The 18,112-nt window shown below is 32.2% G+C and overlaps 3 protein-coding genes across 4 annotated transcripts in view; 2 read left to right on the top strand and 1 right to left on the bottom strand.

Moving 5' to 3' along the window:
• LOC111675258 (cAMP-specific 3',5'-cyclic phosphodiesterase-like) overlaps window positions 1–18,112 on the top strand; it is a 255,235-nt gene that overhangs the window by 98,229 nt on the left and 138,894 nt on the right. The window lies entirely within an intron of this gene.
• Window positions 9,356–11,676, bottom strand: LOC111675254 (keratin, type I cytoskeletal 14-like). Its single transcript, XM_046946248.1, has 2 exons — window positions 9,848–11,676; window positions 9,356–9,802 (listed from the first exon to the last, which is right to left on the bottom strand). Exons 1-2 carry the CDS (start codon window positions 11,613–11,615, stop codon window positions 9,612–9,614), a joined length of 1,959 nt encoding a protein of 652 aa, XP_046802204.1. The 5' UTR covers window positions 11,616–11,676; the 3' UTR covers window positions 9,356–9,611.
• On the top strand, window positions 12,628–14,874 carry LOC111675244 (keratin, type I cytoskeletal 13-like). Its single transcript, XM_046947118.1, has one exon. The coding sequence runs from the start codon at window positions 12,628–12,630 to the stop codon at window positions 14,872–14,874; it is 2,247 nt and encodes a 748-aa protein (XP_046803074.1).

Here is an 18,112-nt window from a genome sequence, read left to right as displayed (position 1 = left end):
ACTGAACTAGAACTGAACTAGAACTGAACTAGAACTGAACTAGAACTGAACTAGAACTGAACTAGAACTGAACTAGAACTGAACTAGAACTGAACTAGAACTGGCCTAAAACTGAACTAGAACTGAACTAGAACTGAACTAGAACTGAACTAGAACTGAACTAGAAATGAACTAGAACTGAACTAGAACTGAACTAGAACTTAACATATTTTTACATTATTATTCTTAAATTTTCTTAAAAAAGAAGATAATGTACACTTACTGGTAAAGCCTATTTCATGTCAATACATTTTCCATTTACACTTTTCAGACCTTAAGCTGTTTAAAAATGTCTGAGAATAAAAAAGTGTTAATATTTTCACCTTAATGAACAAATTTATTTTCAACTTTCTTTTCTTCATCATTATGGCAGCATTGCAAAACAGCAATTCAGCATTTTATTTACGTCATTTTGTTGGTATTTCCAAATTTTAATATATTTTCATGTAGCAGCAATCTTACACACACTTTATATTGACATAAAATTTAAAATTTCATTAAGGCAATATACAAGAGCTACACTCGAAAATGAAGGTCAATGAAAACTTATTTCAGTTCAATTTTAATTATTTCTATAGATGGTAATAGGAACCAATTTTGGGAACAAACCAACAAAAAAGGGGAATTAAATATATAGTAACATAATTAACAAGAACTAGAACTCTAGGCATAGGACCCAGTATTATGGGCTCATATATTTTTTCATTGAATTTAACTTTCTAATGGAAGCTATTTTTATTTTATTTTATTTTTTTAATTTCATTTCAAGTGTTCATTTCATAAGCCCTTAAAAAATTAAACAGTTTCTGTCAAAATGCGGTAGGTAAGTGGCACGAGTCATATCGGTTGTAGAACAAAATGTTTATTAAAATTTATTTGCTGAATTAAGCATTTAAAGCACGTAGCTTGTAATATGGAAAAATTCGTTTTAATTAAAACAATAAGAAGAAAAAAACTGAATGAAGTAAGAAATTGTTATATGTTTTAACTGTAAGCAAAATAAAAAAAAAAACAAAAAAAGAAACATGGAGAAAAATAAAAGAATAGAATTTGCCATGAACAAATTATGAACAATCCTCCAGAGAAATGACAAGAAAGTATACACACTTACACACATTAATGAACACTGAATGAGTTTGTACGTGATTAAATAGGGTGTGTTGGAAAAGGCATTTTATTTAATAAAGTATTGACACACCCTAAAGATTAAAATTAGAAATCAGCAATAGCACTATTTCGATCACATAGGAATATCATTTTCTCCGTGAAAATGGGCGTGGCAAATATATTATGTATGTAAATAACCTGATATTTTAAAATCATATCTTAAATTTGGCAAACTTGTGTTTATGTTTATTTTATTTTCTTAAATCCAATTCCTTTGCTCTTACTGCCACATACCTTATTAAAGGAAAACACCAGAACACAACCAACTACTGGTTGCTGCTCCCTTAAGTTAGTTTTACGTAAAATGAGAAGTGCTTTCATTTAGTTCACTTGGGTTGGTCGGATAGAGTTCATGTTAAATGAAAGTGTCTGAAAAAAACAGTCAGTCAAACATTTAGCCATTCAACCGTTCGTTCTTTCATTTCCATTCATTCATTCCACGTAAAATGTATGTTCACCTGTTAACATTTCGCTAACGTCTAACTCTTCTTATATTTTTAGTTTCTTTTTATCTTTTCCTTTTCACAGTTCATTTGTTTGTATTCTGTGTTTGTTTTTTCTTGGAGCAAGACAAATGACATGCTGTGCTTTACCTGACTTCATAGCAGCCATTTTTTTCTTGCTTTTCATCTTTTTATTTTTGGTCGGCGGTTGACATCTTGTTTTCTTCTTTTCTTAGATAGAAATAAATTCAACTGCTACGTTGCTGCTTTCAGAAAGCGCCATCTAGGTTAAAGTTTAAGTAAATAGCAATTATCGTGTGATAAAAGAGAATAAGAGATATTGTAGCATATTATGCATAAAACAATTAAAGTGAAACTTCTGTAACGAAACTGGAATTCTTTAGGCATCAGTGTAGTTCAGTACAGATCTGTTTTGGTTCTAGTTCACTTCTATTTCAGTTCTAGTTAAGTTTTAGTTCTGTTCTAGTTCAGTTCTAGTTCAGTTCTAGTTCAGTTCTAGTTCAGTTCTAGTTCAGTTCTAGTTCAGTTCTAGTTCAGTTCTAGTTCAGTTCTAGTTCAGTTCTAGTTCAGTTCTAGTTCAGTTCTAGTTCAGTTCTAGTTCAGTTCTAGTTCAGTTCTAGTTCAGTTCTAGTTCAGTTCTAGTTCAGTTCTAGTTCAGTTCTAGTTCAGTTCTAGTTCAGTTCTAGTCCAGTTCTAGTTCTGCTCTAGTTCAGTTCTAATTAGTTTTTAGTTCAGTTTAGGTTAAGTACAACAACATATTGAATATTTGCTAAAAGAATCATATATAGGAACTTAAATTAAGAGTTTATGATTCTGAGTTTATGTTTCCTCTCCTGAGATTTAATTAAACATGTTTACTTTATTCTAAATACATAATATTATATTTTATAACAAGCATCAACCGATTTTATCCTAATACAGAGTCAGACAAAAGAAGAGGGAAATAATTTTCCCAGAATTTATAGGAGCTTTTAAGTCTTAAGACCTCAATGACTTGATTCAACCATTTTTTATAATTTTATACTAATGGAGTTTGTATAAAATAAAATCCTCTCTGCTAGTTCTTATTGAAGAATTCGTTGACTTGTTATGCAATTACGAGTAATCACATATATAAGGAGCAGGATAGAAAACTTGAACTGCAGGGTAGAGTTGTTATACTAATAACACTTATAAAACTTGTTATTTTCTTCTTTGTTTTTATTGATTGGTTTTGCAGACGAAAATGTATTCCTACCAACTAAAAAGATAAAATATTTGGAATATATAAAAAATAAAAAACACCACATTGAATGGCAAATAGGGATTTCTTCTTAAGAAATCTGTGTGCAAAGGAATACTGGAAAAGTCTATTATAAAATTTAAATATGATTTATGAGAATGTAAATTATGTGCTTTTGCTGAAAACCCTTATAAGCAATAAAATTCGCCAGAGAAACAGATATAAAACATAAAATGGAATCGAATAAAAAGTTTACTAATGAACACATTGTTCAAGAGATTAAACATTAATAAACCCATTTTGTAAAAAAGGCAATGAAACCAAATTGTACACAACAACTCAATTGTTGAGTTTTCCTCTGGCCGTTTGAGTTTTATTTTTTTCGTGAATGGCAAAAAGAGAAAACGAATGGAAAACAATACAAAATATGGTAGGAATTATACGTCCATATTTCATTTTCCAGCTGCTAAGCAATAGTTTTGGGCAATGTAGTTTAGTGAAAAAAAAATATTTCGACATAGATTTCTTTTAGTGAACTGTTTTTGCTATTGTAGACAATTAGTGTTAAGGGAATATATTTTGTTTGGAATTTTGAAAATATTTAGTTTGGAAAAATATGTGTTATTATTTAAATAATGTGTTTGTTACTTAGTTAGATAGTTTCAGTTAACTGATCGTTCTCTCAGAGGTAAGGTTTACATCATTCCAGATAGGTAGATAGATAGATCGATAGATAGATAGATAGATAGATAGATAGATAGATAGATAGATAGATAGATAGATAGATAGATAGATAGATAGATAGATATATAGATATATAGATAGATAGATAGATAGATAGATAGATAGATAGATAGATAGATAGATAGATAGATAGATAGATAGATAGATAGATAGATAGATAGATAGATAGATAGATAGATAGATAGATAGATAGATAGATAGAAAAGATAAATAATTAGCATTTAACTTGTAATGTTGTAACTTCCGGTTTCATTATTTTCGAATAGAGTTAGAATGTAGTATTACATTGTAGAGCCTACTATTATTTTTTTGTTGTTACATTAAACTCATCCATATTAAACAAAATCCAGTTGTAATAAAAATCGATAGAAGAACTACTCATGTGTTAAAAATTCTTATAACGAACACTACCACAAAAAACGCAGTGTATAAAAAGGATCAATTGGAGAAAAAAATGCTTAAAATAGAAATAAAAGTATTTAGATATTAACATGTCTATCTATATACTTCATTACAGCTTCATATATTTTATATGAGTATTAAAAAATATGTATAAATAAAATCCAATTAATTTTATTTTCGTGGTTTATATGGCAAAATGGGTGTTAATACGTAGTAGTACAAATCATTTAAAAACACTTTAAATTGGTTAGTTTATAACAATTTGTTTTATTTAATAAAATTACTTATTAATTTTAAAATATTATCAAACTTATTGCTTTAATTTTTCTCTCTTTCATTTCAGGTAAATTTGTAATTCTAGTTTTGTACTAATAGTAAGTATTTAATAAATCTTTTTATCTCCTTTTTAATAATATTTGTTACATCTTTCCCACGTTCTTAATCTAAACGATGACTTTTTCCATATTGTTATAACAGCAAACTACATTTTTATTATATTTATTTCAAAACCGTTAATGTTTAGTTATTTCAATTTATAAAATGAATTATCTATTTTGTCATGTTTATATATAACCAATAATTATGAGCTTAGTCTACCAGACAGACAGACAGATGGACAGAATATAATAAGAATAGAGACTGCAGTTTTGTGCAAGTTTCTCACCAGTAATTTACAATACCTTCCTTCGCAAATACTTTTAAACCATTACTTCGGAAGCAGTGAATGGGAATGTCAAATAGAAGAGTATTTCATCCAAGATTATTCTGTATTAAAGCCATTACTTTGGAAGTTCTTTTGCAGTTTTACTTCTATATAGTAAATATTGAGCTAGAGACATTATTGTACAAACATTGTTCAACTGCAGGGTAAGCGCTTACCTACACACTACGTACTCAGCTAAATGACATGATATAATATTTTGAGGTTTAGAATACTTATGAGACTTTTGTTGAATTTTACTGAAGTACTTGTACATGTGATATTATTATACATGTGAAGATATTTGTTTCGCATGCAGTTTACAATAGTTACTCAATTTCCCTGCAGTTTGGGGAGGTTTTTCTAAATTTCTGATTTTAACTTTAATTTTCAGAAATAGATAAATAAACTTAATTATATTAAATAAAATAAATTCTTTTTAATGAAACACCTTAAAATTATTTTTACAAAATCACTTAGAGATCCTAAAGTAACGTTTGACTATCTATTGGCTTACTTGGGAGTAGTAAAGTAACTAATTGGTAACTAACTGCTTTAAGAATTAATGAAAATATAATGAAATCATAATTAAATAGAAAGTTAAAAAGGATACATAAAACTCTTCTAGAAAGCCCTGATATATTGTATAAGCGTTATGTTAACTTTAACCTAATAATGATAATAACAACAAAAACAAGAACAATCATGATTATAACTATTATAATGATAATGCTTATTCTACTGATGATAATATTATTGTTATGGGACTTAAAGCTGGTCAATGTGATTACTTTCATTATGATTATGTTATAATTTTGGTTTAGAGCACTTACAGTAACAATATGTCTTGAACAGAATATATTTGCCAAACCGGTGCTTATGTTAAGGGACAAGTTTTCCACATTAGTACTTGTAGTTGCTATTTTTTTTTTTATTTTGGTTTCTTGGTTGTATGAATTTGAAGTATTGTTTTTAATATTATTTGGATTTATTCTTTAATAATTTAATTGGGAGAATGAAATGTAAAGGATTTAAGGATGTTACACAGAAAGTAAAAGTTTGTTACGAAATTGGAAATTTCCATAACATTTGTTGTCAAATTATATACATACGTACGACAACACTATGTTATGTTGAAAACGCAATGTTGTCTATTAACACTATTGACAACAACGGATTGTTGTCAAAAGTAAGCTTACCACGTTTGTCAACATTTAGACAACGGCTTTGTATAAAATTTTTATTTCGAAAGCGAATTGTTTAATAGTGTTGGATGTTATTAAAAAATTATAAACACGTTGGTATTAATTTGGTATCAGGCGTGTATATTTGTTTTTTCCTCTTTGTACCAGATATTAGAAGCGATTAGAATGTTGAGATAGCGGATTAAATCCTTCTTTTATAGAAAGTGCTAATAAAAAAATGCAAATTCCCCTTTTTCCTACAAGAATAGAAAGATAAAATATTGAAAAAGAATAATATAAAAACTGATTTTAGTCAATTAAAAAATTATTTGAATCAATTAAAAATTTAATCAATGTTGTAAACTAACATCTTAGACAACAAGTACCTTTTTCTAAAATATATATTTAATACTTTAATACTTTCTGGATTTTCCAGATGATTAATAGATAAAAATTGTTTTGAGAATAAATATGATCAATGCAATTAAATTGAAATTGAAGACAATTGCTTCTTTATGAATAAATATTGATTTAAAAAAAAGTCTGTGCAAATTAATTTAAACAAATATGTATTTCTATTCAAATTTGTTAAAAAAAACAAAGCATTTATTTAAATATAAACAAAAAGAAACATCTATAACAACAATAACATACATTAAATGCATAATTAGAAGAGAGAAATAAAAGCTGAACAAATATATCCAAATTGCAGCAATGATTTGATATAAATATCGAAATTTTATTCAAAATTTTATTAGTATTTCAATTGGGAGTACACAATTCTAGAAGAAAAACAAAAAAAAAATGAAGTCATTTACAGTTTTAATTCTCTTGGCATTCATATTTGGTGGAGTGACACAAATTTATGCCGCTGAAGATGCCGTAGAAGATGTGGCCGAAGTTGCTGCTCCTGTTGCTGATGCAGCTGATCCTTCAGCAGATGTTGCTGATGTCGCTCCCGTATTAGAGGTTGTCGAAAATGTAGCAAAAGCTGTTGCTGATGCCGCACAAGCTGCCGTAGATGCAGCCGGTGAAAGTGCTCCTGGAGCTGTTGTGCCATCCAAAATAGCCAGTGAAGTTATTAATATTATTAAAGATAAGATAGCCGCTTTCAAGGCTGCCCTTGATGATAGCAAAGGAGCTCATCCTATTTTTAATATTGCCCAAGGTCTTTTAAGGCCTAAAATTTAAATATTTTAAAATATTCACATTTGAATTGTAATAAACTTTAATAAACAATTATTAAATAAAAAACGTTCATATTACAAAAATAGCAAAAATCTATCGAAATATTTTTTTGTTGTTTAACTTCTTAGGTAACTCTCCATTTTTCAATAAAAAGTTAACTTTAAAATGTTTTTTTATTTAAAATGTTTCTATGAAAAACTTAAAATTGTTTTAAAATCCTTACATCGTCTGTGCAACCTTAAATAAAACTATAATTTTAAGAATAGATTTTTATATAACAAGTAGGAAAGTATAGTCGGGCATGGCCGACCATATAATACCCTACACCATGAGTATATTTTAAAAATTTTTACTTTTTATAAAGAAACTTTTATGTTGAATATTTTTCCAAAATATTTAAGCAATTTAGTGAAAAAAACTAAAATTTCTAAATGAGGCTTTATATAGGTCAAATTGAGCCGATCCTCGGTAAATTTGGGAAAAGGGGGCTAGGGTCAAATAAGGGCCGATGCTTACAAAAATCTGCAGTGTCATTTATACTTATGTAAAACTTATTTATGCCAATTTTTAGAGAGATAATAGAGAAGAAATCAAATCGGGAGGTACGGTTGTATGGGGGCTAGGTAAATAATGGATCGATTTCAACCATTTTCAATGGGCTTCGTCCCTGTGCCAAAAAACATTCTTGGTCCAAATTTCATCAAACTATCTTGAAAATTGCGGCCTGTACCTTGCGCACAAGGTTTACATGGACAGCCAGCCGTACAGACGGACGGACGGACATGTCTTAATCGACTCAGAAAATGATTCTGAATCGATCGGTATACTTTAAGGTGGGTATTGGACCAATATTTTTGTATGTTACAAACATCAGCACAAACGTATAATACCCTTCCCACTATGGTGGTGTAGGGTATAAAAAACTTACAATGCTCTAAATGAGTAAATAGTGAAACTCAGAGAATTAGAGAAAAAATGTCTATAGATCATTCAATAACACTGTACACTGAGAAAACTGCAGTTATTTCAATTTTGAATCAAAAATTAGATTTTTATATAAAAAACCTCAAACCGGCTGTAAATCTTCAAAGATTGTTCCAATAGAAAAAAATAGTGATAATGTGTATTGTTGTTGGTATAAAAAGCAAAAATATGCAAAAACTTGAACTACAAAAATCCAATTTTAACAAGTATCCATAGCAGGACATTATGAGCCCAAAACACATATTTGTGGGTCAGTTTTACGGAGCTTAGGCGAATTAATAGACCGATTTTAAATATTTTCAATAGCGTTCGTCTTTGGGTTTACTTGAAAATTTCACAAGTTTTACATGAAAACACAGACAGACAGACGGACAACGAATTGTCAGTGCTTTACGTAAACATCTGCCTTAAGGCCCTTCTTCACGGTGGTCTTTTTCATCTACTCTGTAGACTTGAATTCTTTAATGAAAAACTCAAGCAGTTTTTGTACATCTATATGCCGGTTGATGCACAATTACTTTGCTGAAGTACTCGAGCTATCTAATCTCTTGACATAGTAGTCCCGTTGGCAAGTTAATAGAATGGGAGACAAACCCCAACATAACGTGAAATTAATCATCCGGATATATGTTGCCATGAAAGATTGCATTATTTAAAATGCAATACGCATCATCTAATAACTCATTCTAGTCCATTCCTTAAGAACTTTAAGTCCGCGCAACCACACTACTGAGAAAGCACTTAGAGATATATTTGAAATGTACAAAGGCATACCAAATCAATACTTATATCCAATATATGGAGATATTTCCGATCTTTTATCAATTTTCGCATCAGTGATCATAAGGATCACTTTACGGGATGACAGGCAACCTTACTAATCTGATAATTCCCCAGCATATACCGGCGTTCCACTATATGCTACTTTATACACAGACTTTTTCGAAGAGAGAACTATCCTAGCCATTAGGTATAGGATATATCGGTCTCTAAACGAATATTCTCTCCCCGCGATTTTGAGTATTAAACCACAGACACTACGCGGTGCTCTGGTTAGACCCGATGCTAAGCCATTCTAAGGCGAAGCCTCAGATACATTTGACAACAGCATAAAGTGACGATAATATAAATTTTTCTATACCGAAATCGGAGATAGAACAATGCAACGTTCAAAAAGCTAGTGAATCGATAAAATAAGCAAAATCATATTTGAGACTATTTTTATACACATATATTTTTATTAATAAATTTTTTTTTAAAGTTTTAAGAATATTCAATTCGTTATTTATTTTAAATTCTTATTATAAAAGATAATAATTAACATTTCGTAAGAGCTCAACACATTTATAAAGAAAAGCGTTAAAATTACTATTCAGCTAAAGGAGCTGGATTAACCTACTGTGGAGTAAGTCATAGAAGAAGATGGGAATACATTGCTGGTGTATGTCATACCAGAAGCTGGAACCATGTTACTGCTGTATGTCATACCAGAAGATGGGACTACATTGCTGGTGTAGCTAATACCAGAAGCTGGAATCAGGTATCATGCTACTAGTGTAAGTAACAGTTGGTGAAGCGCTACCGCTGATATACATGTTACTACCGGGCACAATATTTCCAGTCAAACCAGATGTAAAACCGTTGAAACCATTAACCAAAGTTCCTGCTGCAGTGTTAACTAAATTGGCTGCGCCGTTAACTACAGTTCCTGCTGCATTGCTAACTAAATTAGCTGCACCATTAACTACAGTTCCTGCTGCATTGCTAACTAAATTAGCTGCGCCGTTAACTATACCAGCAGCTAAACCAGCTGCTGCACCTGCGGTATTTAAAACAGTTTCAAATCCAACCTTGGCTAACGATAACAATGGTGAAAGGCCATTATTTAAAATGTTAATTGTATTCATACTAATAGTTCCAGTATTATCGTTTGCAACAGTTTGGGTCAATTGCAACATTTTCGAAATAATGGCATTAAGTTCTTTCTGTCTTTGGTCCAATTGTGCGGCAATTTGAGCTTTCTGATCAGCTGAAGCAGTTGTTAACTGTTGTTTTAAGGCATTTACATCGGACAAACGAGCTGAAATTAGTTTTGCTAAATAAACAAATCCTTTTATGGAAGAGCTTGTTCCTAATACCGCAGACAAATTGTCATTTAAGGCAGCCATGGATTGTTGGTAAGCAGCAGAAATAGCTGCTTGTTCTTCGGGTGTAGCTGTGGGGAATTTTTGGCTTAAACCAGCTATGGTGTTTATTAAATCACTCACTTGTGACAATTGAGCAGGAAGATTTTGGGCTAAAGCAACCAATGTTGCCTTAAGACCATCCAAATCAGGTATAAGACCACCCAAGTTGGGTATTTGTTCACCAAAGGCACTATTCAAATTTGATGTTATAGTATTTAATTTGTTGCTTAAAAGAGACATCATATCGGCAGGCAAATAAGGACCTGTTGTTTGTATAGTTTTTATACAATTGTCCAAACCACTTTCGATAAATGCTTTCAATTGATTGAGTAAATCACTATATTTCTTATCTAATGCAGTCTCTTGGGCATTAAGTGTAATTGTTATTTGTTCCTTTTGTGCACCTGAAGCGGCAGCCAACTGAGCCTTTAGATCAGCAACCTGACTTTCTAGGAGAGTAACTTTAGGAAGTTGAGCAGCAACATTGTTAGCGGAATCAATTAGAAGTTTTAAGCCAGATGATTTTTGTGTTAAACGTTCTTCAAGATCAGTGATAATAGCAACTTGTTGGTTATATTTAACCATAAGAGCATCCTTTTCTGCTCCAACAGCTGTTTTTAATTTTTCTTCCAACTCGTTCTTTAGTTGTACTGCGTTATAAAGTATAGCCAATAGTGAATCTATTTCACTACCTTGAGCTATAACAGTAGACTGAATACCAGCTGGTGCATTTCCGCCAAACGAATCTCCCAACACGGTACCAAGTGAACTTACAATTGAAATAGGAGAATTTCCACTTAAATCAAGTGCAGAACCTAATGTACCGGTAAGGATATTTAGGGCAGTAGCGGGTATAACAGTGACTAAATTAAGAGCGGCTGCTAGTGTATTTCCAACTAGATTAGCAGCAGTACCAACTACGTTAAGGGCAGTGCCAGCTAAGTTGCCAACAGTATTTCCAACTGTTTGAACTACGCCACCTAAAAGTCCACCACCTAAACCTCCAAGTAAACCACCACCACTGGTGCTTGTTGATCCTCCAACTAAGCCACCTACCAAAGGTAGACCGCCAAGTAAATTACCGCCAACCGAAGATCCTGTCGAACCACCAAGTACACCACCTACCACAGGTAAGCCTCCTACCAATCCACCTGAGGTTGTTCCAGAACCACCAAGTAAGCCGCCCACTAAAGGCACTCCTCCAAGTAAACTAGTAGATCCTCCACTACTACTTCCACCAAATAACCCTAACAGGGCTTTAGCCTCAGTGGAAGGATTATAAGCCACTAGGACAACTATTAAGGCCGGTACGAACAACGTAGAAATTAATTTCATCTTTAAGATTTAGATTTATAGTTCAATTGCACCTGCAATTCTGCTGATTAAATAGAAAATTCTCTTGGTTTTTATAGAGGAAGTTGGTTGTTTATTTAGTTTTCATTCTTAGTTTTTGCACCCTTCAATTTAGTGTGGAGGGTGTATACATTTGTCATAACTTTTGTGATTTCTAGAAGAAAATAAAGTGTATATATTCTGGGTCTTAATAAATAGCGGAGTTGATTCAGCACTGTCAGACCGACTGACTGTCTGTCTGTAATATCTGCTAGATCCGAAATTCTATCAGACATGATTTCGAAAAGATCTTGATTTGCAATCAGCAAAATCGGTCTTAAAAAATAACCCATAAAAATTTTCGAGATCGGTTCATTATTTACCATAGCTCACATATAAATACCACTTCTGAAAATATCTTAATCGTCAATTAATCATCAATTCTGGGATTAAATTATTCGCCGAAATTCTTACCGATCGGTTATAATTGATCATACTTTTTATATAAAGTCCTTCGTAAATCGACACTTTTTCTGTTTCAATACATTGCTTGTTCATTTTTTAACCTTTAAAAATTTTTAGAATAGAAATTTCTATAAAAAAGTGAAGAGTATTTAAGATTCGAATTAGCTGAATATAACACTTGTCAGATTGCATTCAACATGATCATCTATTATTATTTGTAAAAAAAAAACTTAATTGATAAAAAATTGGCACACGTAACAATATTAATGTTTATTTAAAAAAGTCTGCATTATATTCTTTTTAAACAAATAATTGCTTAAAAAGTACAAATAAAACAAGAAAACAATAAATTGTTTAATTAATTGTATTTAATCGACATTATCAATGTCGATCGACGCATGGTATACCTTAGATCAAATGCATACCATATAACTAAACAAATAACCCAATGTCTGTTTAAAGATCAAGAATATGCAGGAAAAATATGGTATAAATAGACATATAAGTTCCATTAAATCGGCAGAATTGCAAGTGCAATTGTATTTTAAAGATGAAGTTAATTTCTTCGATTTTTGTACCGGCCTTAATATTTGCCCTAGTGACTCATCACTCTTCCACTGAGGCTAAACCCTTGCTAGGCTTACTTGGTGGTGGTACTAGTGGAGGATCTGCTAATTTACTTGGAGGAGTACCTTTAGTGGGCGGCTTACTTGGTGGTTCTGGCTCAACCTCAGGTGGACTGGTAGGTGGCTTACCTGTGGTAGGTGGTGTGCTTGGTGGCTCCGCAGGAACTTCGGTTGGCGGTAATTTACTTGGAGGTTTGCCTTTGGTAGGTGGTTTACTTGGTGGTTCGACAGGATCATCGGTTGGCGGTAATTTACTTGGAGGTTTGCCTTTGGTTGGTGGCCTACTTGGAGGTAGTGGCGGTGGCTTAGTTGGAGGTCTACCTTTGGTAGGTGGCTTACTTGGTGGTTCGACAAGCACCAGTGGTAGTCTACCTATAGTAGGTGGTTTACTTGGCGGTTCCGGTGGTTTACTTGGTGGCATAGGTGGTGGACTCTTAGATGGCGTGGTTCAAACAGTTGGAAATACTGTTGGCAATTTAGCTGGCACCGCCCTTAATGTAGTTGGTACTGCTGCTAATCTAGTTGGAAATACGCTTGCAGCCGCTCTTAATTTAGTCACTGTTATACCCGCTACTGCCCTAAATATCCTTACCGGTACATTAGGTTCTGCACTTGATTTAAGTGGAAATTCTCCTATTTCAATTGTAAGTTCACTTGGAACCGTGTTGGGAGATTCGTTTGGCGGAAATGCACCAGCTGGTATTCAGTCTATTGTTATAGCTCAAGGTAGTGAAATAGATTCACTATTGGCTATACTTTATAACGCAGTACAACTAAAGAATGACTTAGAAGAAAGATTAAAAACAGCTGTTGGAGCAGAAAAGGATGCTCTTATGGTTAAATATAACCAACAAGTTGCTATTATCACTGATCTTGAAGATCGTTTAACACAAAAATCCTCTGGCTTAAAACTTCTTATTGATTCAGCTAACAATGTTGCTGCCCAACTTCCCAAAGTTACTCTCCTAGAAAGCCAGGTGGCTGATCTTAAAGCTCAGTTGGCAGCCGCTTCAGGTGCACAAAAGGAACAAATAGTAATTACACTTAATGCCCAAGAGACTGCATTAGATAAGAAATATAGTGATTTACTCAATCAATTGAAAGCATTTATCGAAAGTGGTTTGGACAATTGTATAAAAACTATACAAACAACAGGTCCTTATTTACCAGCCGATATGATGTCCCTTTTAGGCAGCAAATTAAATGTTATAACATCAGCTTTAAATAGTGCCTTTGGTGAACAAATACCCAACCTGGGTGGTCTAATTCCTGATTTGGATGGTCTTAAGGCAACATTAGTTGCTTTAGCCCAAAATCTTCCTGCTCAATTGTCCCAAGTGAGTAATTTAGTAAACACCATAGCTGGTTTAAGCCAAAAATTCGCCACAGCTACACCCGAAGAACAAGCTGCTATTTCTGCTGCTTACCAACAATCCACGGCTGCCTTAAATGACAATTTGTCTGCGGTATCAGGAACAAGCTCTTCCATTAAAGGATTAGTTGATTTAGCAAAATTGATTGCAGCTCGTTTGTCCGATGTAAATGCATTAAAACAACAGTTAGCAAATGCTTCAGCTGATCAGAAAGCTCAAATTGCCGCTCAATTAGACCAAAGACAGAAAGAACTTAATGCTATTATTTCGAAAATGTTGCAATTGACCCAAACTATTGGAAACGATAATACTGGATCTATTAGTATGAATACAATTAACATTTTAAATAATGGTCTTTCACCATTGGTATCGTTAGCAAAGTCTGGATTTGAAACTGTTTTAAATACAGCAGGTGCCGCAGCTGGTTTAGCTGCTGGTTTAGTTAACGGTGCAGCTAATTTAGTTAGCAATGCAGCAGGAACCATAGCAAACGGTGCAGCAGGAACTTTCAATATAGTGCCTGGTAGTACTACCTATATCAGCGGTAGTGCTCAACCAACTGTTACATATACTAGCAACGTGGTTCCATCTTCTGGTATAACATACACCAGCAACGTAGTCCCATCATCTGGTGTGACCTACACTAGCAACATAGTTCCAGCTTCTGGTATGACCTACTCTAGCAGCATGGTTCCAGCTTCTGGTATGACCTACACTAGCAACATGGCTCCAGCTTCTGGTGTGACCTACTCTAGCAGCATGGTTCCAGCTTCTATGTCCTACTCCACCGTTGGTTAAACCATCTACGTGAACTTCAGGAAGTTTTTAAACTTAAACGATATATATACGAAAGTTCCATTATATAAACTTAATTTTTTTGTAAATTTCTTTCTTAATTTTATAAAATATTTGTTGTAATAATGAACTTAATTAAATATTAAAATATATATTCAAAGAGAAAAATATTTAAGTAAATCAAATTTTTCTAAATTGATTTGATTGATTTAAAAATTTTACTATGGATATTGTGTAGAGTGCAATTTCAGTTGTTTAATTTTTTTTATGTCGGAGCCAATTATAATTAGGGAAAAAGCATTGATGGAATTTTAAGAATTCCTATTTATAAGTTTACTAGCATACCCTGGGTGCTTCGCTAACCTAGATTAAATTAAGTACAAATGTACATACTTTCATAGAAAATTAAAATCGATTAGACATTTTTTAATGTTTCAGTTTTATACTTTCTATATCACTTCATTAAGAAGATTGTATTTTTAGTTTCATTATTTCACATTATAGAAAATTTCAAAAGTACTATTTGAAAAAAGTACTATAAAATAACTTTAATAGATTATCATTTAATCAAAAATTGTATGTTTCTATGTTCAATATTAAATACAATTCAAAAACTGTAATTCTGATGAATGAAAAAGTACCAACAGTCCGTTTCAGTAGATTCTCATTCACTAAGGCCCCTACATTTTAAATTTTATTTTCAATATATATGTTCAACATCGTAAAAATATCAAAAAGTACCATCGGAAAAACGAAAAAGTACCAAATAGTTCCCACTTCTAGAATATTATTCAGTCAAGGCCATGTATGCTAAAATTATTGTTCCTAGGTTGAATATTTTACAAAATAAAAAAGTACCATTTATGAGATAAAAAGTACTAAAATATTCTCTCTTAAAGAATCTTAATCAATGAGGACTATGTATGTTTAATAATCATATTTTTTCCCCTTTTCGCTTATAAATATAATTTTTGGAGAATTAAGTTTACAAAATTATTTTAATCTATATATCGCAGATAAAACTCCAGAAAAATAGTGCTTTCAAAAAGTACCAAACAATTTACTCGAATTTGGTTTTATATAGGCCTTAGTACTCAAATTCCCAAATAACATACCAACAGCTTTTCTGTGAGTAAATAAACTACTTTTTCAAATTAAAAAAAAACAAGTAAGAGTTCTATATTCGGCTGTGCCGAATCTTATATACCCTTCACCATGATGTGTTTAAAGCCTTTTGTACCTTTTGAAGAACGAAAAAGTACCAAAAAGTCCCCATCTATGGGTCCTCAGTTAATCCGGGCTATACAAACTTAATTACATGTTCCTAGGTTCAATATTGTAGAAATTGTAAAAAGTACCTTTTGAAGAAAAGAAAAAAGTACCAAGAAGTCCCCTTTTACTGGTTCTCACTTAATCCGGGATATACGAACTTAATAACATGTTTCTAGGTTCAATATTATAGAAATTTCAAAAAGTACCTTTTGAAGAATGAAAAAGTACCAAAAAGTACCCTTTCATGGGTCCTCACTTAATCCTGGCCATACATACTTAATTACATGTTTCTAGGTTTAATATCGTAGAAATTGCAAAAAGTACCTTTTAAAAAACGAAAAAGTACCAAAAACTCCCCTTGTTTGAGTCCTCACTTAATCCGGGCCATGCATACTTAACTTCATGTTTCTAGGTTCAATATTATAGAAATTTCAAAAAATACCTTTTGAAGAACGAAAAAGTACCAGAAAGTCCCCTTTTATAGGTTCTCACTTAATATTCATATTCATATTTCTAGCCAATAACAAAACATTAGTGCTGCTCTCGCTCTGCTACTCTTGCTCTGCTGCTCTTGCTCTGCTTTGCTTTTATAAACAAATTACAATAACAATATTTACCGTATTGTTATGTATTTTGTTTTTTGCAGTTTCTGTCTGAGCATGAATAAAAAATCTAAATTTTATATGAAATTTTCAGAGGTTGTCTCGGTTTTTTGCTCATATCTCCGTTATTTATGGACCGATTTTGCTGATTTTAAATAGCGTTCTTGCCGGTCGTATGTATGATAGAATTATGGAAGATTCGGATCTCGCAGATATATGGGGTCTTCTAAAAACTGATTTCAACAAACATACAGACAGACAGACGGACATGGCTTAATCATCTCCGCTACCTATAAGGATCCAGAATATATATACTTTATAGGGTCGGAAAATTATATTATAGAAATTACAAACGGAATGACAAACTTATATATACCCTTCTCACGAAGGTGAAGGGTATAAAAATGGCAAGCATTTTATTACAATAAATATTACAGAATTAGTCCGTAATTTAATAGTAATAATTCAATAAACCGAAAAAGTTTTCTTAATGTACAAATAAAAAGTACCATAAATACAGTTTTCTCTCGTTTACACCCAAAAAGGAATGAATTTTAAAAAAGTACGAAACAGGTGTCTCATAATTTTGGGAGATGTTACCGAAATATTTATAAAAAATTTATTATGTTAATTAGTTCAAAAGGAACCAAAATCCCCTTTGTTGCACAGTTTTACCCCTTAAAAGTAAGAATTTCAAAAAAAGAACCAGACACCCATCTACTAATTTAAGGAGTAGATACAGGTTCATATAAAATTTTTCTTGTATCACTAATATTGCGTAAGATAATTAAGAAAACCTGTTTCACCCATTTTTTCCCCTTTTTACCCGTAAATGTACAAAATTTCCAAAAATCCCTTCTTTGTGGATCTACATAACCAAAAACACATCTACCGTCAAAATTTCATGAATTTCAACCGTTTGGGCTGTGCGATGGTGAATCAGTCAGTCAGTAACGCTACTCTTTTTTTTATATAGAAGAAGATTGATTGTTGGATCTGGGAAAATAGGTTGTAGGAAGGAGGATAGAGAGAGTTATGTTTGTGGACATTTGCTTAAAATCTCATTAAATCGAAAGTGTCAGGAAATACTTCTGCAGAAAGTTTATTCCACATACAAACAGTGCGGCAGAGAATGAACTCTGTGGTGTTTTGGGCGTCTGTCACAAATGGGTGTTTTCCTAAGGGAATATACGGGTATCGGGAACAAGTTCTCTAATTTTAGAGAAGTATGAACCCTGTAGTGTGTTGTGTGGTCCAGTCTAGCGCAAATGGGTGTCTTCCTGAAGGAAGTCTTGTGTTACGCAATAATATACAGGTGTCAGGAACAAGTTACTTAATTTTAGAGGAACACATTCTATTGTAGTATC

The sequence above is a fragment of the Lucilia cuprina genome, chromosome 3 (genome assembly GCF_022045245.1).
Source record: "Lucilia cuprina isolate Lc7/37 chromosome 3, ASM2204524v1, whole genome shotgun sequence".
Taxonomy (NCBI): domain Eukaryota; kingdom Metazoa; phylum Arthropoda; class Insecta; order Diptera; family Calliphoridae; genus Lucilia; species Lucilia cuprina.
Note: the sequence above shows the minus strand (reverse complement) of the source record. Positions and strands in the feature narration are given on the sequence as shown.

What these genes read in the sequence shown, in the direction of transcription:
- LOC111675254 (XM_046946248.1), bottom strand. Translation starts at nt 11,615, where the DNA reads ATGAAATTAATTTCTACGTTGTTCGTACCGGCCTTAATAGTTGTCCTA. An exon ending in TTTAGTTAGCAATGCAGCAG is followed by an intron (nt 9,803 to 9,847) that starts GAACTGTAGTTA and finishes GCAATGCAGCAG; the next exon opens with GAACTGTAGTTAACGGCGCA.
- LOC111675244 (XM_046947118.1), top strand. Translation starts at nt 12,628, where the DNA reads ATGAAGTTAATTTCTTCGATTTTTGTACCGGCCTTAATATTTGCCCTA.